The following is a 14779-nucleotide window of genomic DNA, read 5'->3' on the forward strand; positions in this document are numbered from 1 at the left end:
ATTTAAGTCTAAATAATCTTAAGAGGAGTAGTAGGATCATTGCACCGGGCATTTCCTGCCTTTCCTAATGATCGAGCTCACTTGATGATTGCAAACAAAAAATACGTTTCTTTTACCGAAGGGAACAATTGCGTTGGGGAAATTTCACGACCTAGAGTCAACCCTTACTTGGGCGCCATAACGAAAACTAATTAGTAACTAATTTATTGACCATGTTTTAAATACAATATTTTAAATATTTTAACATAAGGAATTTATTTTGTCTATTGTATCTCTTTTTCAATAACAGCTAAATAGAAGATCCAAAAAGAATTGATTAGTCAGTAATTATTATGTCACTATGAATTGTCTTGGCAGTGCTGTCAAAATCTCCTATGGCCCTTTCGGAAAAAAGACTCAAAAAGAAAACCGAACTAATTTGATTTTGATCAGGCTTTTGTAATAAACAGTAATGTAAACTAAAGTATATCTCTTATCAAAAATAGATGTTTCTTTACAAATAAAATCGAGAATCAGACTTTAGCCAATGAAGACTTTTAGTCGATTTGTCATGTAGGATAACTTCCCGAAGTGTTAACGTTTGTTCACGGGACTCCCTGTGACTGTATATTTGAGCACGGTAACAGAGTGATCAGCGTGACTCTCGCCTCCAAGGGGGGGGGGTTGATTTATGGGCCGACAAACAACTCAGGTCATCGCCTGCGAGTATTCTTTCTTTTTCTGGTCTTTCACGTGTGTTTTCTTTTAAACTGAAGCCATATTTCGTAATTGAATCTCTGCTTTTATATGCAAGCTAAGTAGATATATTTAAATTCTAGCCTCTGATTTGTACCTCAGGTTGTCAACTTTTAACTAGANGCAAATTATAAGGCTGTGCAACTTGACTCAAAAATGTCTGCTTGGAATATCTGTTGAAACAAAATTGTTAATAACATAATAAATATAAGGAAAAATAAGCAAAAAAAGCCTACCCTAATTGCAGAGTGCCTCCAAAAAGTGGCATATTCTTTAGATGATTTATACACCTTTCAACTGAAATGTTGTCACCCATTTGTACCATTGCTCATCCTTCTTTCGTCTTTAAAAACTTAACCCTTATGACATTTCCATACAAACAGAAAATATTGAACAACTTGTCAGGGTTAAATTTGTTAGGGTCAAGGCCATATGCCATCAGGACACAGCCTGCACCTCCTGGAACAGCATTAGTTGGTGCAAGATCTTGGAAGGTACCACCTCTAGGTGGTGGAGGTGGCGGTGGAAGGGCCACAAGACCTTCACGCCCTGGCACGCCTTTTACCATAAACCTATTATCAACTGAGCCGGTGGGTAGTGCTCGCTCACGTAGTCACCATAGGCAGAGGGCCGCCCATTTGTGTACGCATTATCTTCAAAGTCCATATAATTGGATTGAGTTTGCCCTCTGTACAGCTGAGGGAGGACACCAAATCTAGGCTCCTGGAGGAGAGGGGCTTGCCTAGTGTGAGCAGTCTCTGGAGGCTTAGGAGGCTTCTTCTGAGATTCCAGCAATTCTTGTTTTATTTGTATTGTTGGTGTAATCTCCTCTAATATATAATCCATAAACTGCATGTTCCCATCTGCATCTACGTAAACATTACTTATCTCCTTTGTTAATGAAATCCATACCTGTCTCTTATCGTGTCTTCTTTGTAGAGTACTTTTTACTTTTTGGTAAGTTTGCGTTTCCGTAATCGCCTTTTGCATTTTCACCGGTTGAAGTTTGTCTGGAACGAGAAAGGTCCGCCCGTCGACTGCCGTAATCGAGGATATACAAATTTCATTTGTTTTTGAGTAATTTCCATCTTTTACCACAAACTCAAATCTTAATTTTTCCATTCTTCTCGCAAAATTGTCGTTTTCTAATGTGTAATTTACAGAAAATACACCATCTTATTAGGCGTTTAGGGTATGAAATAATAAGCCAAATTGTGTTGCTCTGTAAAAACACAAAAGAAGTTTATGACTAACAAGAAATGTAAATAAATGTTTTATAATACAAATTTACCTGTAAAAATACAAAAGAAACGACAATTAGAGCTATTATTTGTATTAGATTTTCAACACTTTAACTCCTAACTTGTTATCTACACTACAGTTTAACCTCCCTCTTAACAATCGAGTCGAGGTAGTGCGCGGCAAATTTCAAAATTAGTTTAAACAAATATAACTGTGCTTAAAAAAAGTATGACGTTAATATGTAACGTCGACTTTCTTCGGTTATTTTTACTTTCTGCAAAATCTTTAAAAGAGACACTGTTGTCTGGCAAATTATAAGGCTGTGCAACTTGTCTCAAGGGACCGCGGTAGCCGAGTGGTTAGCATGAGAGACTCTCACGCTGCGGTCGTGGGTTCGATTCCCACCGTCGCCCCTGGCCCTTTTTTCCCGATAACCCCCAATTTGAACAACATATATATAAGAATTCGTCATGGCTAATATGCAAAGATCATAAGGCAAAAAAAAAAACGACTCAAAAATGTCTGCTTGGAATATCCTAATTGCAGAGTGCCTCCAAAAAGTGGCATATTCAACTGAAGTATCTAGCCGAAGATCGTGGGTTCGAATCCCCCTCGTGCCATTGACTTTTTTATCTCAACTAAAAACCTTAATTAATTATAATATATTAATTGGTCAAGCGGACCATGAAATTAGNGGTGGGAATCGAACCCACGACCGCGGCGTGAGAGTCTCTCATGCTAACCACTCGGCTACCGCGGTCCCCCCCCAAACACAATAATTGACCAAAAATATAAATTTCGTAGGGATCATCTTACAGGATCTTTGAGACTATCGTAAATATAGTAAGAGAATGCCTTATATATTCTTAAACTTGAGCAGTCCAACGGTAAGTTAAAAACAACTGTAAAAGTCCTGATGGAACTTTGGATAAGACGAAGGAGAGGAAAGTGATGCTTACCTCTATTAAAAATACACCGTCAACGGGACTATGTTGTATAAAGACAAAAAATGTCAATTTTCAAATTGGTATAAAAAATCCAAAAGAATTTCCTGGAAAAATACTGCTCATCCCCAAAAAAGAGGTCATGTTACTGCTCATGTCATCTGCTCAATTTTAAAACGTCTAAAGATTTGGCCATTTCGGAATCATCCGGGTCTCCTCCAGTCGGTCATTTGGAGTCTTTTGTTGTGTCTGATGTACGTGCATGATCTGAGTGATAATTGAGAACGGCATCTTCTACCGGTACACATATTGATTTAGAATTCAGGAAAGTACGGGGATAGGAGTGTCGGAGTCCTGGAACCAAAATACTTAGAACTCACGAGGACATACCCACTGGTAGTACCTTCCTGGCCGAGGTCCATGAATTGAGAAATGTACCCAGTTTCATTTGAACAAAGGGTATATCAACAAGAATATAGATATCATGTCAGATAGCCAAGTAGCCATCAATACGATGTTCTTGTGTTGCTGCTCTCCTTGGGTTTGTATTTTAATGACGCTAAAGTTGAGAAATTACGATTTTATTTAAAAAATTCTGATTTTAGAATGAATTCACAAAAATGTTAATATTTCAGGAATGAGTCAAGATAGAAATCGCATTCTGGTAGCACTACGTTTTATTTAGTGAATCCACCATGGAAATGTTGACATTTAACCCTGTAACACCCTGTGTAAGCTTAGTGTGTTTTGTAGATTGTTTATTGGTCTTACTTGAGTTGAGTTTCTCGATTCACTATTAGGAATTTATTAAAATATATTATATAATAGTACAATGGGGAAAATACTGTAATTAAAAAGTATATTAAAATAAAGATTCAAAATTAAAATTTAATTCTACTAATTTCGTGGTCCGCTTGACCAATTATTATATTACAATTAATTAAGGTTTTTAGTTGAGATAAAACAGTCAATGGCACGAGCGGGATTCGAACCCACGATCGGCTTGATACGCCGCTGCTCTACCACTTGAGGTATCGTGAAGTATCTAGCCGAAGATCGTGGGTTCGAATCCCGCTCGTGCCATTGACTTTTTTATCTCAACTAAAAACCTTAATTAATTGTAATTAAGATGTAAACCTATACATTCAACGAAAGTTTTCTGGCATTACTTTGTCAGTCAAATTAACTAAATTCTTTCTTTTGCCTTTGTCATTATCAAGTAAGTGTATGGATGATTGTTCCAAAATTAATTAATTTGCAAATTATTCGGATATTTTGGAAGTGCTTCGATCTAACAAGCGAGTCGTTAAGTGTACTCGGGTTGAGCCGTCATGGAAGTTTAAGTCGAACTACAATACTTCACAACTTAAATTGAACGTAAACATCCAAGTGAAGCACGATATCCTGATAAAATGCGAAAGCAACACTGCCAACATAATATTCTAGTCTTAGAGCGTTAATTTATAATTATTAAACCATACACATATTTAAGTATGATAGTGTCAAATCCTCATATGCCCGATGTTCGTCTGGTATAAGTTGAAATTTTTAAATATTTTCGTAAAAGCTAAATTGTTAATTTTCTGCTTGCGTTAAAAAAAATAAAAAAAATATGATTGAGTACTTGAAAAATCATACAATCATACGCATGACAACGAATCGGCCTCATCTTAACTGGAAGTTTGACAGTAGATTGATCAAAATCGATCATCTTCTCTGGTCTGACCTATTCTCGTCGTTGGCCGCTAGCGGGGTTAATCAGTTTGATCCAATTTCTGTCTACGCGCATTAACGCAGACTGCATAATTCCACTTTAAAAAAATGGCTAAAGCAAAGCAACTAGATATAGAAAAACAGACAAATAAAATCATCTACGCAGATTGAAAATATAACCAAATGGTTATCGTGGGGTCTTAGCGGGAGGAAAAAAGGAATGAGTTTGAAATATCGGCTTTTCAGCAATTCTTGGATCGTAAGGTCCGGATTCTTTAGATATTTGTGTTCAAGCCCTTAGGTTCATGGAGCACAATAATTGTTTAAGAATACAATCTTAGAAACTTGAATCAAACAATTTGTAGAGAGGTCGTTTCGTTTGAGTCTTTAAAACAAAATTCTAAGCAATATTTCTTTACGTAGCATCTGTTCAAGTTAAACAACGAGAGGATGGCTAACAGGAGGAAAAAATATTATTGAATCAACTGTTTTTTATATTACGACTTATCATATTAACTTGGATTTTTATGGACTGAATTTTATGTTTTTCATAAAATATTCAAAATGTCCACGTTCTTGAAGAATGCAAAACTGACATCGTTTCATGAACTCTGACGGATTTCAAAACTTCAACCACCTCTTCTTACATAACAGCAACAACACAGTTCTGAATCCTTTGTTCATTCCAACCTTGTTACCAAAATACAAAATCACATAGAAAAATAAATTTGTACGAGTTTCCAATGATCTTGCCTGAAGTTTTTACAGAATCAAGTCAGTTTGTCTTGGTTCTGCAAATATTGACAGCTATGGCGCTTACAGAAAACATGCCCCAACCAATTTTCTTTAAATGCATGTACATAATATCTCAAACGTCACATAACATCAGTATACAATTAACGATTAATTCCTAAATTTAAAAAAAATTACAAATGGTTAAAAAAAGTAGAATAATCTTTCCATTCGGAATTATTTGGGTGAGCTCTAGTCATTTAAAAGAGCTGATTCATTTTGTCCTCATTTGGAGTCGAAGGGATACCCTTTATCCGTTTACTTTCTTCCGTTGTGTCCGATAGTCTATCCGTTGTGTCTATCTATATAGATCTCTGCTGATAGATTATCATGAAGATTTTGTTTCGTTAATTGAACTAAACTAACTAATCGTTGGGGTGATGTATCTATGTATCGTATTGAACAGCAATGTCTTTGGTGAAATTGAAATTTGGTTAGCACGAGCGATGTACCACGAAAAATGCTAATTCATTTCTTATTTATTTAGAAATCGTGAGATGCGGTCTGGTGTGATGTAGGTTTCAGAAAAACATTTTCTNGAAAATGTTTTTCTGAAACCTACATCACACCAGACCGCATCTCACGATTTCTAAATAAATATCGATTAACGGTCACTAATCACCACACACACACTAATTCATTTTATTGAGTGAGTCTTGATCTGATATTTAAAAATAGCCGTTTTTCCCATCTCTAGTTCCTACAAACACAACGAAAAGAATGTAGAATTTTAGGATTAGAAAATAGATAGTCAAAATACTATTGAGTTAGTAAAAATTTATTATCAAGTAAAGTTTAAAGAACAAAACGCGCTTAATAGTATTTTTGTTCTAAAATTGACTAGGTCGCAACAAGTGTGATTCTAAAGGGATTTTTTTTAAGATTTCTGGATTTATTGTTTCAAAAGACTAATGACGCAAGGGTAAGTTTTGAGAGGTCTAATTGAATAGACAAATACCAGTTGGGATACCGCTAATAAGGAAAACTCACTTGTTCTCTCCGCGTTCAATCTAAACTCGAAGCATTTGTCAGTGTTTGTTTGGACGAGGCGGAGACTTAGCTCAAGGAATTCTAAATTAGACTTTCCCCCGTTTGTTTTCTTCCACAAGCCGACGAATTTATACAAGTATCTAATGACTTGGTCAATTATTGGGGCCCGTTGGGCTCTCGCGAAAAAAGCAGAGCCTTTTATCAAAAGGTATCCTCAGATGGCAAAATATTTTCGATGGGCTGTTGAGATGGACTTCGAAAGACGGTGCATTGGAAAGACAATGAGAACAGAATAATGAATGGAAATTGCGGCAAGGCGCATTAATAAAACATTAAGGCGGTATGGGCACATAGGACGCATGTTCCAGTTAGATGGCCAGAAAGGAAAAGGGAATGGGGTCTGTTCAAGAAGGAAAAGAGGCCGACCAGCGTGAACTTGATGAAGAAATGACGAAAAGACTCAGACGAGTGGAAAGACGAGAAATTAAGGCTTGAATAGTAAGAAAAACCTTACTAAAAGAACTTAGATATAAAACATTGCTTCTGGGACAAATTCCAATTCTCAGATGTGAGTAAATTTAATATTTTTGGCTCTTATGGGATGACTATGGTCAGAATTACAACATTCTAAGCCCAATAGAGCCACTTTTGCCATTTCAATAATAATAAGTCCGATGAAACATTAAAAATGGTGATATTAAGAGTTATGTAGGCACATATTTGCCCTTATCGTTGTTTTAAATTTACGAAAACATTTGTGTTTTCATTTTTGTCTAACTTCCTTTCCCGTGTCTTCAGCCAAGAATTGATGTTATATGATAACAATAACCGGCTCTCTCTTTTCATTATCCTATTTCTAGGCTCTCTCTAGCTCAGGGACTCGTCAATTTTGGATAAAATCACATAGGATAGTCTGTTTAGCATTCACACTACCTCAGAGTACTCGATATTCCTCGGAGAAAATAGAGATTTGCCACTGTATTCTCGCTAATAAATTTTATTCCCATTGCTCGAGATTCCTTGATAACCCCCGATGCGATTGGTATGAATCCTCCCATTTACGCAAATAAATTAGCATGCACTGCTCCACAGTACTCGATATTCCTCTGAGCGATTGGTAAAACTGCTTGATTCACGCAAATAAATTAGTTTACATTTTCTAAGAATCCTCGGAAGACGCCCCTCGATTCACGGTAATAAATTATATTAACACTGCTCCAGAATCCGTATATTACTCGGTGAGATTGTAGAATTCTTGATTCACTAGCAAATTACATTCCCACTTCCTCAAAATCCCGGGCCGATTGGGAAAGAAGCCCCTCTTTCAGGCTAATCAATTACATTCATACTTTCCCAGGGTCACGGTAATAAATTACATACCAGACATTTTGTTATTACAATTTTTTCTAACATTCTTACAATCTTGGTTTAACATCAGTTTTTGAAACAGGTGCTATGTAGAACAAGAAAAACTCAAAGATAAAAACCTAGATTAAAGATTTTCTTAAGCAAAACAACATCTTGGAACTAAGTGTCATACAGGCTATAATTAAGTGTAAATTGTGTTATTTATCACAGAAAACATGAAATTCTGAAACCAGCCATATACTCAGCGCGTCAAGATGTTTAATGACAGGAATTAAGCTTCTGATTATTTCCCGTTTTCCTCTTAACCGTTCCTGTTTTCCTTCTTAGGGGTTAAGTGGATTGTAAGGGTCGGTAATGATCTTGGTCTTTTTCGCAAGAGTATTCTAAGGGAAAAGTGACCGTGAGAGCATCAGAGAATATCAGTTCATTCTTAATGTAATATTAATGGTCGTTTACACTCAGTTCAATTCTGATCATAAACTGTATCAAAGGAAATATCCACGTAACAAACCTAATCGTAAGAGTCGACGATGTCCAAGGAGTTTGAAAAAATTAGTTCTATCCAATAAATTATATCCTCATTGCCCCAGAGTTTAATATATTCCCCGAGGCAATTGGGTAGGAAGCTTCTCTTTCACGCTAAAAAATTATATTATCACTGCTCCAAAGTTTTATGTATTCTTCGAGGCAATAAGGTAAGAAGCTTCTCTTTCACACTAATAAATTACATTCGCATTCCCCTAGAGTCCTTGATATTATTAGGGCGATTAAATATTAACTTTCTTCATTCACGCTAATATATACTATTCGCACGCACATCTTCCGAATTTTCAATATTCACCGGAACAAGTGGGGAAACCACTTGATTCACTCTAATAAATTACACTCACACTACCCCAGAATTCTAGATATTCCTCGGGGCGATTAAATATGAACCCTCTCCATTCCCGCTAATAAATTACATTCATTCTGTCCTTTGAATATTCCTTGAAGTGATTGGCTGAGAAGCCTCCCTTTCATGTTAAAAAAATTCATTCGTACCACGCCAGAATCCTCAATGTGATTTGGGAAGCCTGTTGATTCACGCTAATAAATTACTTTCACACTCTTCAGAGGCTAGTTTTTTCGAAATTACAAGACAGGCCAATTGTTAGAAATTGTTCTTCTTATTTAAAAAAAAATAAAATNATCCCGCTCGTGCCATTGACTTTTTTATCTCAACTAAAAACCTTAATTAATTGTAATATATTAATTGGTCAAGCGGACCACGAAATTAGTAAATTTAAATATTTGATAATATTCTACCAGCTTCGGTTCTGCATTGTTTATGAGCAATATTAATACTGTCAATACAAAATTTGCACACATATTTAAATATAATGGAGATTTGTGTGGTGATTAGTGACCGTTAATCGATATTTCTAAATAAATAATGGAGATTTTTATAAAAATGTAAGATGAGGTTTCTTGTTATTTTGAAAAAGACATCCAAGCACTCAGCGCATTAGGTACGAATGCTATTCATTCACGCTAATAAATTAAATTCACAGTGCTCAAGAATAGTTGACAGATCTTAGGGCGATTGAGGTAGAAGCCCCTTGATTCACTCTACTAAATTACATTTACATCGCCCCAGAGTTTTATTTATTCCCAGAGGCGATTAGGTATGAACTCTCTGTCTCCCTCTCTCTCCTAACCCTGATGGATTACATTCACACTCCCCCCGATTACTCTTTATTCCTCAAGGCGATTGCCCAACCATTCGATTCATGCTTAAAAATTACTTTAATTAATAATACTTTTTATCTTAGGCCTTAGTTGAGATGAAAACGTTAGCGTCACGAGCGGGATTCGAACCAACGACCTTTGGCTCAAACCGCCGCTACCCTAACCACTTAGGTTCTGCATTGTTTATGAGCAATATTATTTGAAAATAAAGATTTATGATACCTATTTGAACGTAATGAAAATTTTTATAGAAGTGTAAGATGATATGTTGAGGTTTGCCAGATGGGGAATAGCCATTACGAGTATATATTTTTTATATTATTGACTTAACAATTTTTATAGAAGGGATTTTTTTTCAGTATGAGTGGAAATGAGAAAATACGTTTTACTGTGGGATTGGTTGCCAAAGCCGCCGGCGGAGTAAAGATCGCGTATGAATAAGGAAGATGTACGTATTCAAAATTGTCTAGAGGGTCATTCACGCGGTATATGACTTAATGCCTCGGTTAAGTTCGCGGAAATCAGCTAAAGCCTCCTGAATATACATAGGACAAGCGTTTCTCCTGTGTCTCTCGCAAACACTGGGAACAGGTGGAAATATTTTAATATAAATTATGCTCTGCATAAGACAAGGGGGGTAAGAAGTAAGATCTCTGGGTCTGCCATATTGATCGGCCACCCCTTCTCTATCTCTCTCCACCTCCTCTTAACTAGTATATTCTCTCCCTCCTCACCTCCCACAGTGTCATCCTTTTTCTTGCACGGTTTCTTTATCTTGCTAAGTTCACTCGTCTTGTTTACCTCCAAAATTCTTTCTTATCTCCAAGGTTTCTACAGCGGTCGTACAACTTCTTGTAGTTTTTACAGCCGTTTTAACTTTTACCTTTTCGTTTCGACTTGGTCTAATGGCCTGAACGCGATGGGTCGACTGGAAAAACAATAACTGCTCGAAAAAAAAATGGGGGTGACGTAAAACGTTCTTTCCCACAAAACCCAAGGGCTGAGGCAATAAATGAAAGGGCAACCCTTCACCCCCCCACGGCAAGACCCTCTCGGGGGGCCCTTTTCTCTACACGGACGGAACCCCTCTTTATATGGTGCATCTTTGATTCCAGTCCACCCGCCCCAGCCTAAACCTTTTTACGTCCTCCTCACTACTACTGCCATTTTAAATCTAACGAATTCTTATTCAATCTGATTTCTCTGTCTTTTACTCGAATAAAAGATTAGTCTCAGCGCAATTTTTTTCCATCCCGCCATCTACATTGGGTGACTTATTCACACGGAAAAAAACACGGTTCAAAATGTAATGGACCCATCCAAACGTCAAACCACTTTACAGTACATTTTTCATACCATTCTCAATTAAAAAGCCATGGGCTGTTCTCGGATTCGAACCCACGACTGTTAGCGTGTCAAATACAAGTCGGACGCCCTAACCACTTGGGCACCGGGTGACCCCCTCAAACTGACTATTTTTAAAATGTAAAAGATCCTTCCACCCTTCATATGTCCCCGGTCAAGAGCGTAATACCAAAGGACCGTTCCTAGTAACTTCCTTCACGAAGTTGAGCTCGCACTTGAAAACAAGATCTGTGGCAATAGATCTCTCCCCTCATGGAAGGAAAACATGTTCTGCCCCAAAACCATAAATTCTAACGAAAATCTCATTGGGGGCTCAGAAGAGGTGGAAAGATGCTTCCGGTACGGGAAATGCCCCGACGCCTCGGTCATTTATACAGATGGGTCTAAAGGCAGATCAGGTGTAGGATTTGCGTTCCAGGATATATGTATGTACTCATCATGCATACAAGTTCACGTTGAACAATATAACGAACATCTCCATAGTAGAATGTCTGGCCATTAGAGAATCGCTCAAATAAATACATCCACAATATACTGACAAGAAACTCGATAATTATGGCGACAGAGTACCATAGCCGCTTTAGGAAGCACATCTCGAAAGTTAAACCCGCTAATTCTCGAAATGAAGCTTTTACTGTATAATATGTTATAACATTGATTTCATAAAACCCGCTATTTTTCCCCAAAAATTAGGGATGGTTAGGGTTTATTGTTAACCATCCCCACCATCTGGACTAAAAAAAGGTAGTCCTAGTGTGAGGTGAGATAGGGCTGACCGGCTGATGTGTTGAGGAGAAAAGGAGAATAAACGTGTCTCTTATTAAATTTTAAAATTTGTCTCTAAAAAGAAAGTATTCTGAGTTAATGTTTTAATTCTAATTTAGTTAAAGGTATTTTTTGTACGATACACAAGTAACTGTTTCTGTTTGTACGTGCACAAGAATTGTGAGTAATTGTTATTTTTATATTTATAATTCTTTATTGTAAGCATTAATCTTTTTTTCAGGCAAGGTCAATCAAGTTAATCAATAATCATTTCAATGTACAACGTTAACAAAACATTTTACCTTATATGGGTTAGGGTAACCACCTCCATTAGCATGGCTATTATGGGTCGACTCTCAAAGGTTGCAGTACTACACGACGCTCCATTGACGTTGGTGACATCAATGGACATCACTGCCCATTGTAAAAGGTATTAGCTAGGAAAGTGGCACCAATTGTATGACCAATCGAAATCAAGAGTAGGGAACTTTTATTCCGCAATCTAACCAGAAATCCAAAATAAGGCTTGGCTCTCTAAAATGCATGGCTCAAGAAATTTTTTTACCTCTATTATTAGATTACGTTTCAACGACACTAGACTCCTGTATAGAATTTTCAAATTAAACCTTATTAGCTCTCCTAATTTTTGCAACAATACTAACGCAATAGCCGACCCGGACCATGTATTTGTTAGAACGTCCAAGGGAAGTCACCAAAAATGTGGAACTGTTTCAGGGGCTGTTTGCTCCTGGATCTACTCGCCCCATTAACATTCAAATTATAGTGTCTAATACAAAACATAAAACCATTAAAAGTACGATATAATTACACAAAACATAGCGAAATTCAAATATATGTATGCACCTATTAGAAAATAGACTAATCAGGTTCAGGACCAATGGTTTATGCGTGAGCCTAGGAAAAAAAACTAGTAAAGGTACATTTAAAATAAAATTTGAAAATTGCTTATACAAAAACTATATATACATTATAAAAATAATAAGTAACCACAACAATATACTTAATGTAATGAATATGTAATAAGCAAAATGAAGTATACTTCACTAAAGCTCTCCGTGGCCATTTCATTTGTCGCCGAGAATCAAATAGATTACACGACATTTTAAAAATGTCAAAAAGGAGGGAAAATTCAAAAGGTGTAGTTGAGATGGGAAGTTGGTGTTCGAGTGGATCGAAAAGTCTTGTGACACTGACTTTTTTATCTCAACCAAAACCTTAATTAATTGAAAAGGACTTCCTTATAACTTTTACCGTTACGTTATTTCATTTTTCGTTCATTTTTTTAATACATATATATTATTTTAATTCGGCACCCTACCGAAAACATACCGCCAAATTTACTGTCAATCAAACGGGGTGGGTGGAGATAAAAGTTTTAAAAGCAAAGGTCCGTGACTGGGTTGTGAAAGGGGTAACTTATTTCTGTCTGTGGTTCAACTTGTCGCCCCACGGCCATTATTCACCAAATTAATGGTTCGAGTCGGTAATGGGACCGCTATGAAGTTGAACAGCGCAACGCCTCACGTCTCAAACCGAGCCTGAATGCACGGCTCGGGTGCATGCGCGTATCGCGGAGTTCTCAATTTGAACCAGTCTCATCGAGCCGGCCCATACACATAAATGAAATGGGTATCATAAACAATGCTGAGCTCACTTAGAAAACCCTCTTCCAGTGCGAGCGATATGCCCAATTTGACTTCCTGTGTGTTAAAACGATTATTTTTCTCTCTCAGTATACTCCTGAGGTGTACACGTCAGAACGTGACTCCCCATTAAAAAAACGTTTGTGTTTTTTCATAATCCATTTTTGGCTGTTTAAATTCCTTGTTAAGCCTTGTTCAATAAATTCGAAAACGTGATTTCTTCACAAGTAAGCACAATCTGAAAAATGTTAAACAGCCTTTAACCATGGATTGCACTTACACCACCAATTGATTTTTCCTTTGCCAAACCTCCTTCCGGTACAACTACCTCACTTTTGTCTGATTTCCTCCTAAAAAACAAAACAAAATGACATTTGCATCGACAATCCCTCTTTCAAACGAGGCGGTTTGGTTGATTCAACTAAGTTGCCCGGTTGACTCTCAACTAGTTTACTGCCGTGTGAAGACTCGGTTTCACACCAGGCAACTTGTGGAGTCAACCTCTCTCCCCAAAGGGAGGTCACTACGATGGACACACAACAAGTCAACCACCGCGGTTCCCTCAAAGTTGGTGTGTCGCCTCTGGAATTTTATTCCCGCTCACCTTTCCCACAATAAAACAAAAGTGATATTACTAAAAGTAGACAGGACGGCCAAAAGAATGTGCACGCCCAGCAGATTTAAAACTATCGATTTCAAATACACTACTAGGAGACCTACCAGACTGTGGCAGGTAAAAGTCCCTGGTCCACGGAGTACACAGCGGAGAGACACACCCCAAACAAATAACAAAGAATTATTCAGGTTTAAGTTTGTAACTTTTTTATAAAAGCTAACTTACAGATATGAAACAAAAATAATTTTTTTGCACTTTGAAAAAAGTGATAATATAGCTTTAATGGATCAAGTGAAAGCATTTTTTTTTAACGCGAACCTATCCATTATTGCTCAACTTTAGAAGATAAAAACAGTGCGGTCATCTACGAAAATTAATTAGCTGTCAAAATTTATAATCAATGTAATGAACAATTTTTTGGGGATAGAACTTTGCCCATTCTGCTACGAGATGGCTTCTAAAGCCCGAGTGTAGAGATGAGATGAAGTAAACAAACGTCTTGTTATCATTCTTCAAACTATTTTCTTCATTTATTTAGTTCGTGTATTTAGTTCGTTCCCATTTTGAAATAAACAATATAACGAATGCTAGTAAGATAACGTGAGTGAAATGAACAGAAAGGTCTATTGAGTTGGGCTTTGTTAAATTTACTATTTATTGAGACTACACGCCGAGGGGCTTATTAGGCCGCGACAGCTACAAGAAAAAGAAATGAATACTGCGACTCGACAAACTTGAAGATTTGGTTGAAGAAAGAGACGAGTCTTAGGGAGAAATTGCTTTTATGTGTTTGCAAGTTTCAAAAGCCCGCAGGCTTCAGCGTTACATTTTACCCGTTGTTTTATGATCGGATCACC

At 37.0% G+C, this 14779-nt stretch overlaps 1 protein-coding gene across 1 annotated transcript; it reads right to left on the minus strand.

The window, feature by feature from the left end:
• Positions 1–841: 841 nt before the first annotated feature.
• On the minus strand, positions 842–1515 carry LOC112126985 (heterogeneous nuclear ribonucleoprotein L-like). The gene is given in 2 exon segments (XM_024227139.1): positions 842–908; positions 972–1515. Coding segments are annotated over 2 exon segments (399 nt in total). The 5' UTR covers positions 1304–1515.
• Between the last annotated feature and the right edge of the window lie 13264 nt (positions 1516–14779).

This window comes from Cimex lectularius, unplaced genomic scaffold, assembly GCF_000648675.2.
Source record: "Cimex lectularius strain Harlan isolate CLEC.00 unplaced genomic scaffold, Clec_2.1 scaffold158, whole genome shotgun sequence".
In the NCBI taxonomy this organism is placed as follows: Eukaryota; Metazoa; Arthropoda; class Insecta; order Hemiptera; family Cimicidae; genus Cimex; species Cimex lectularius.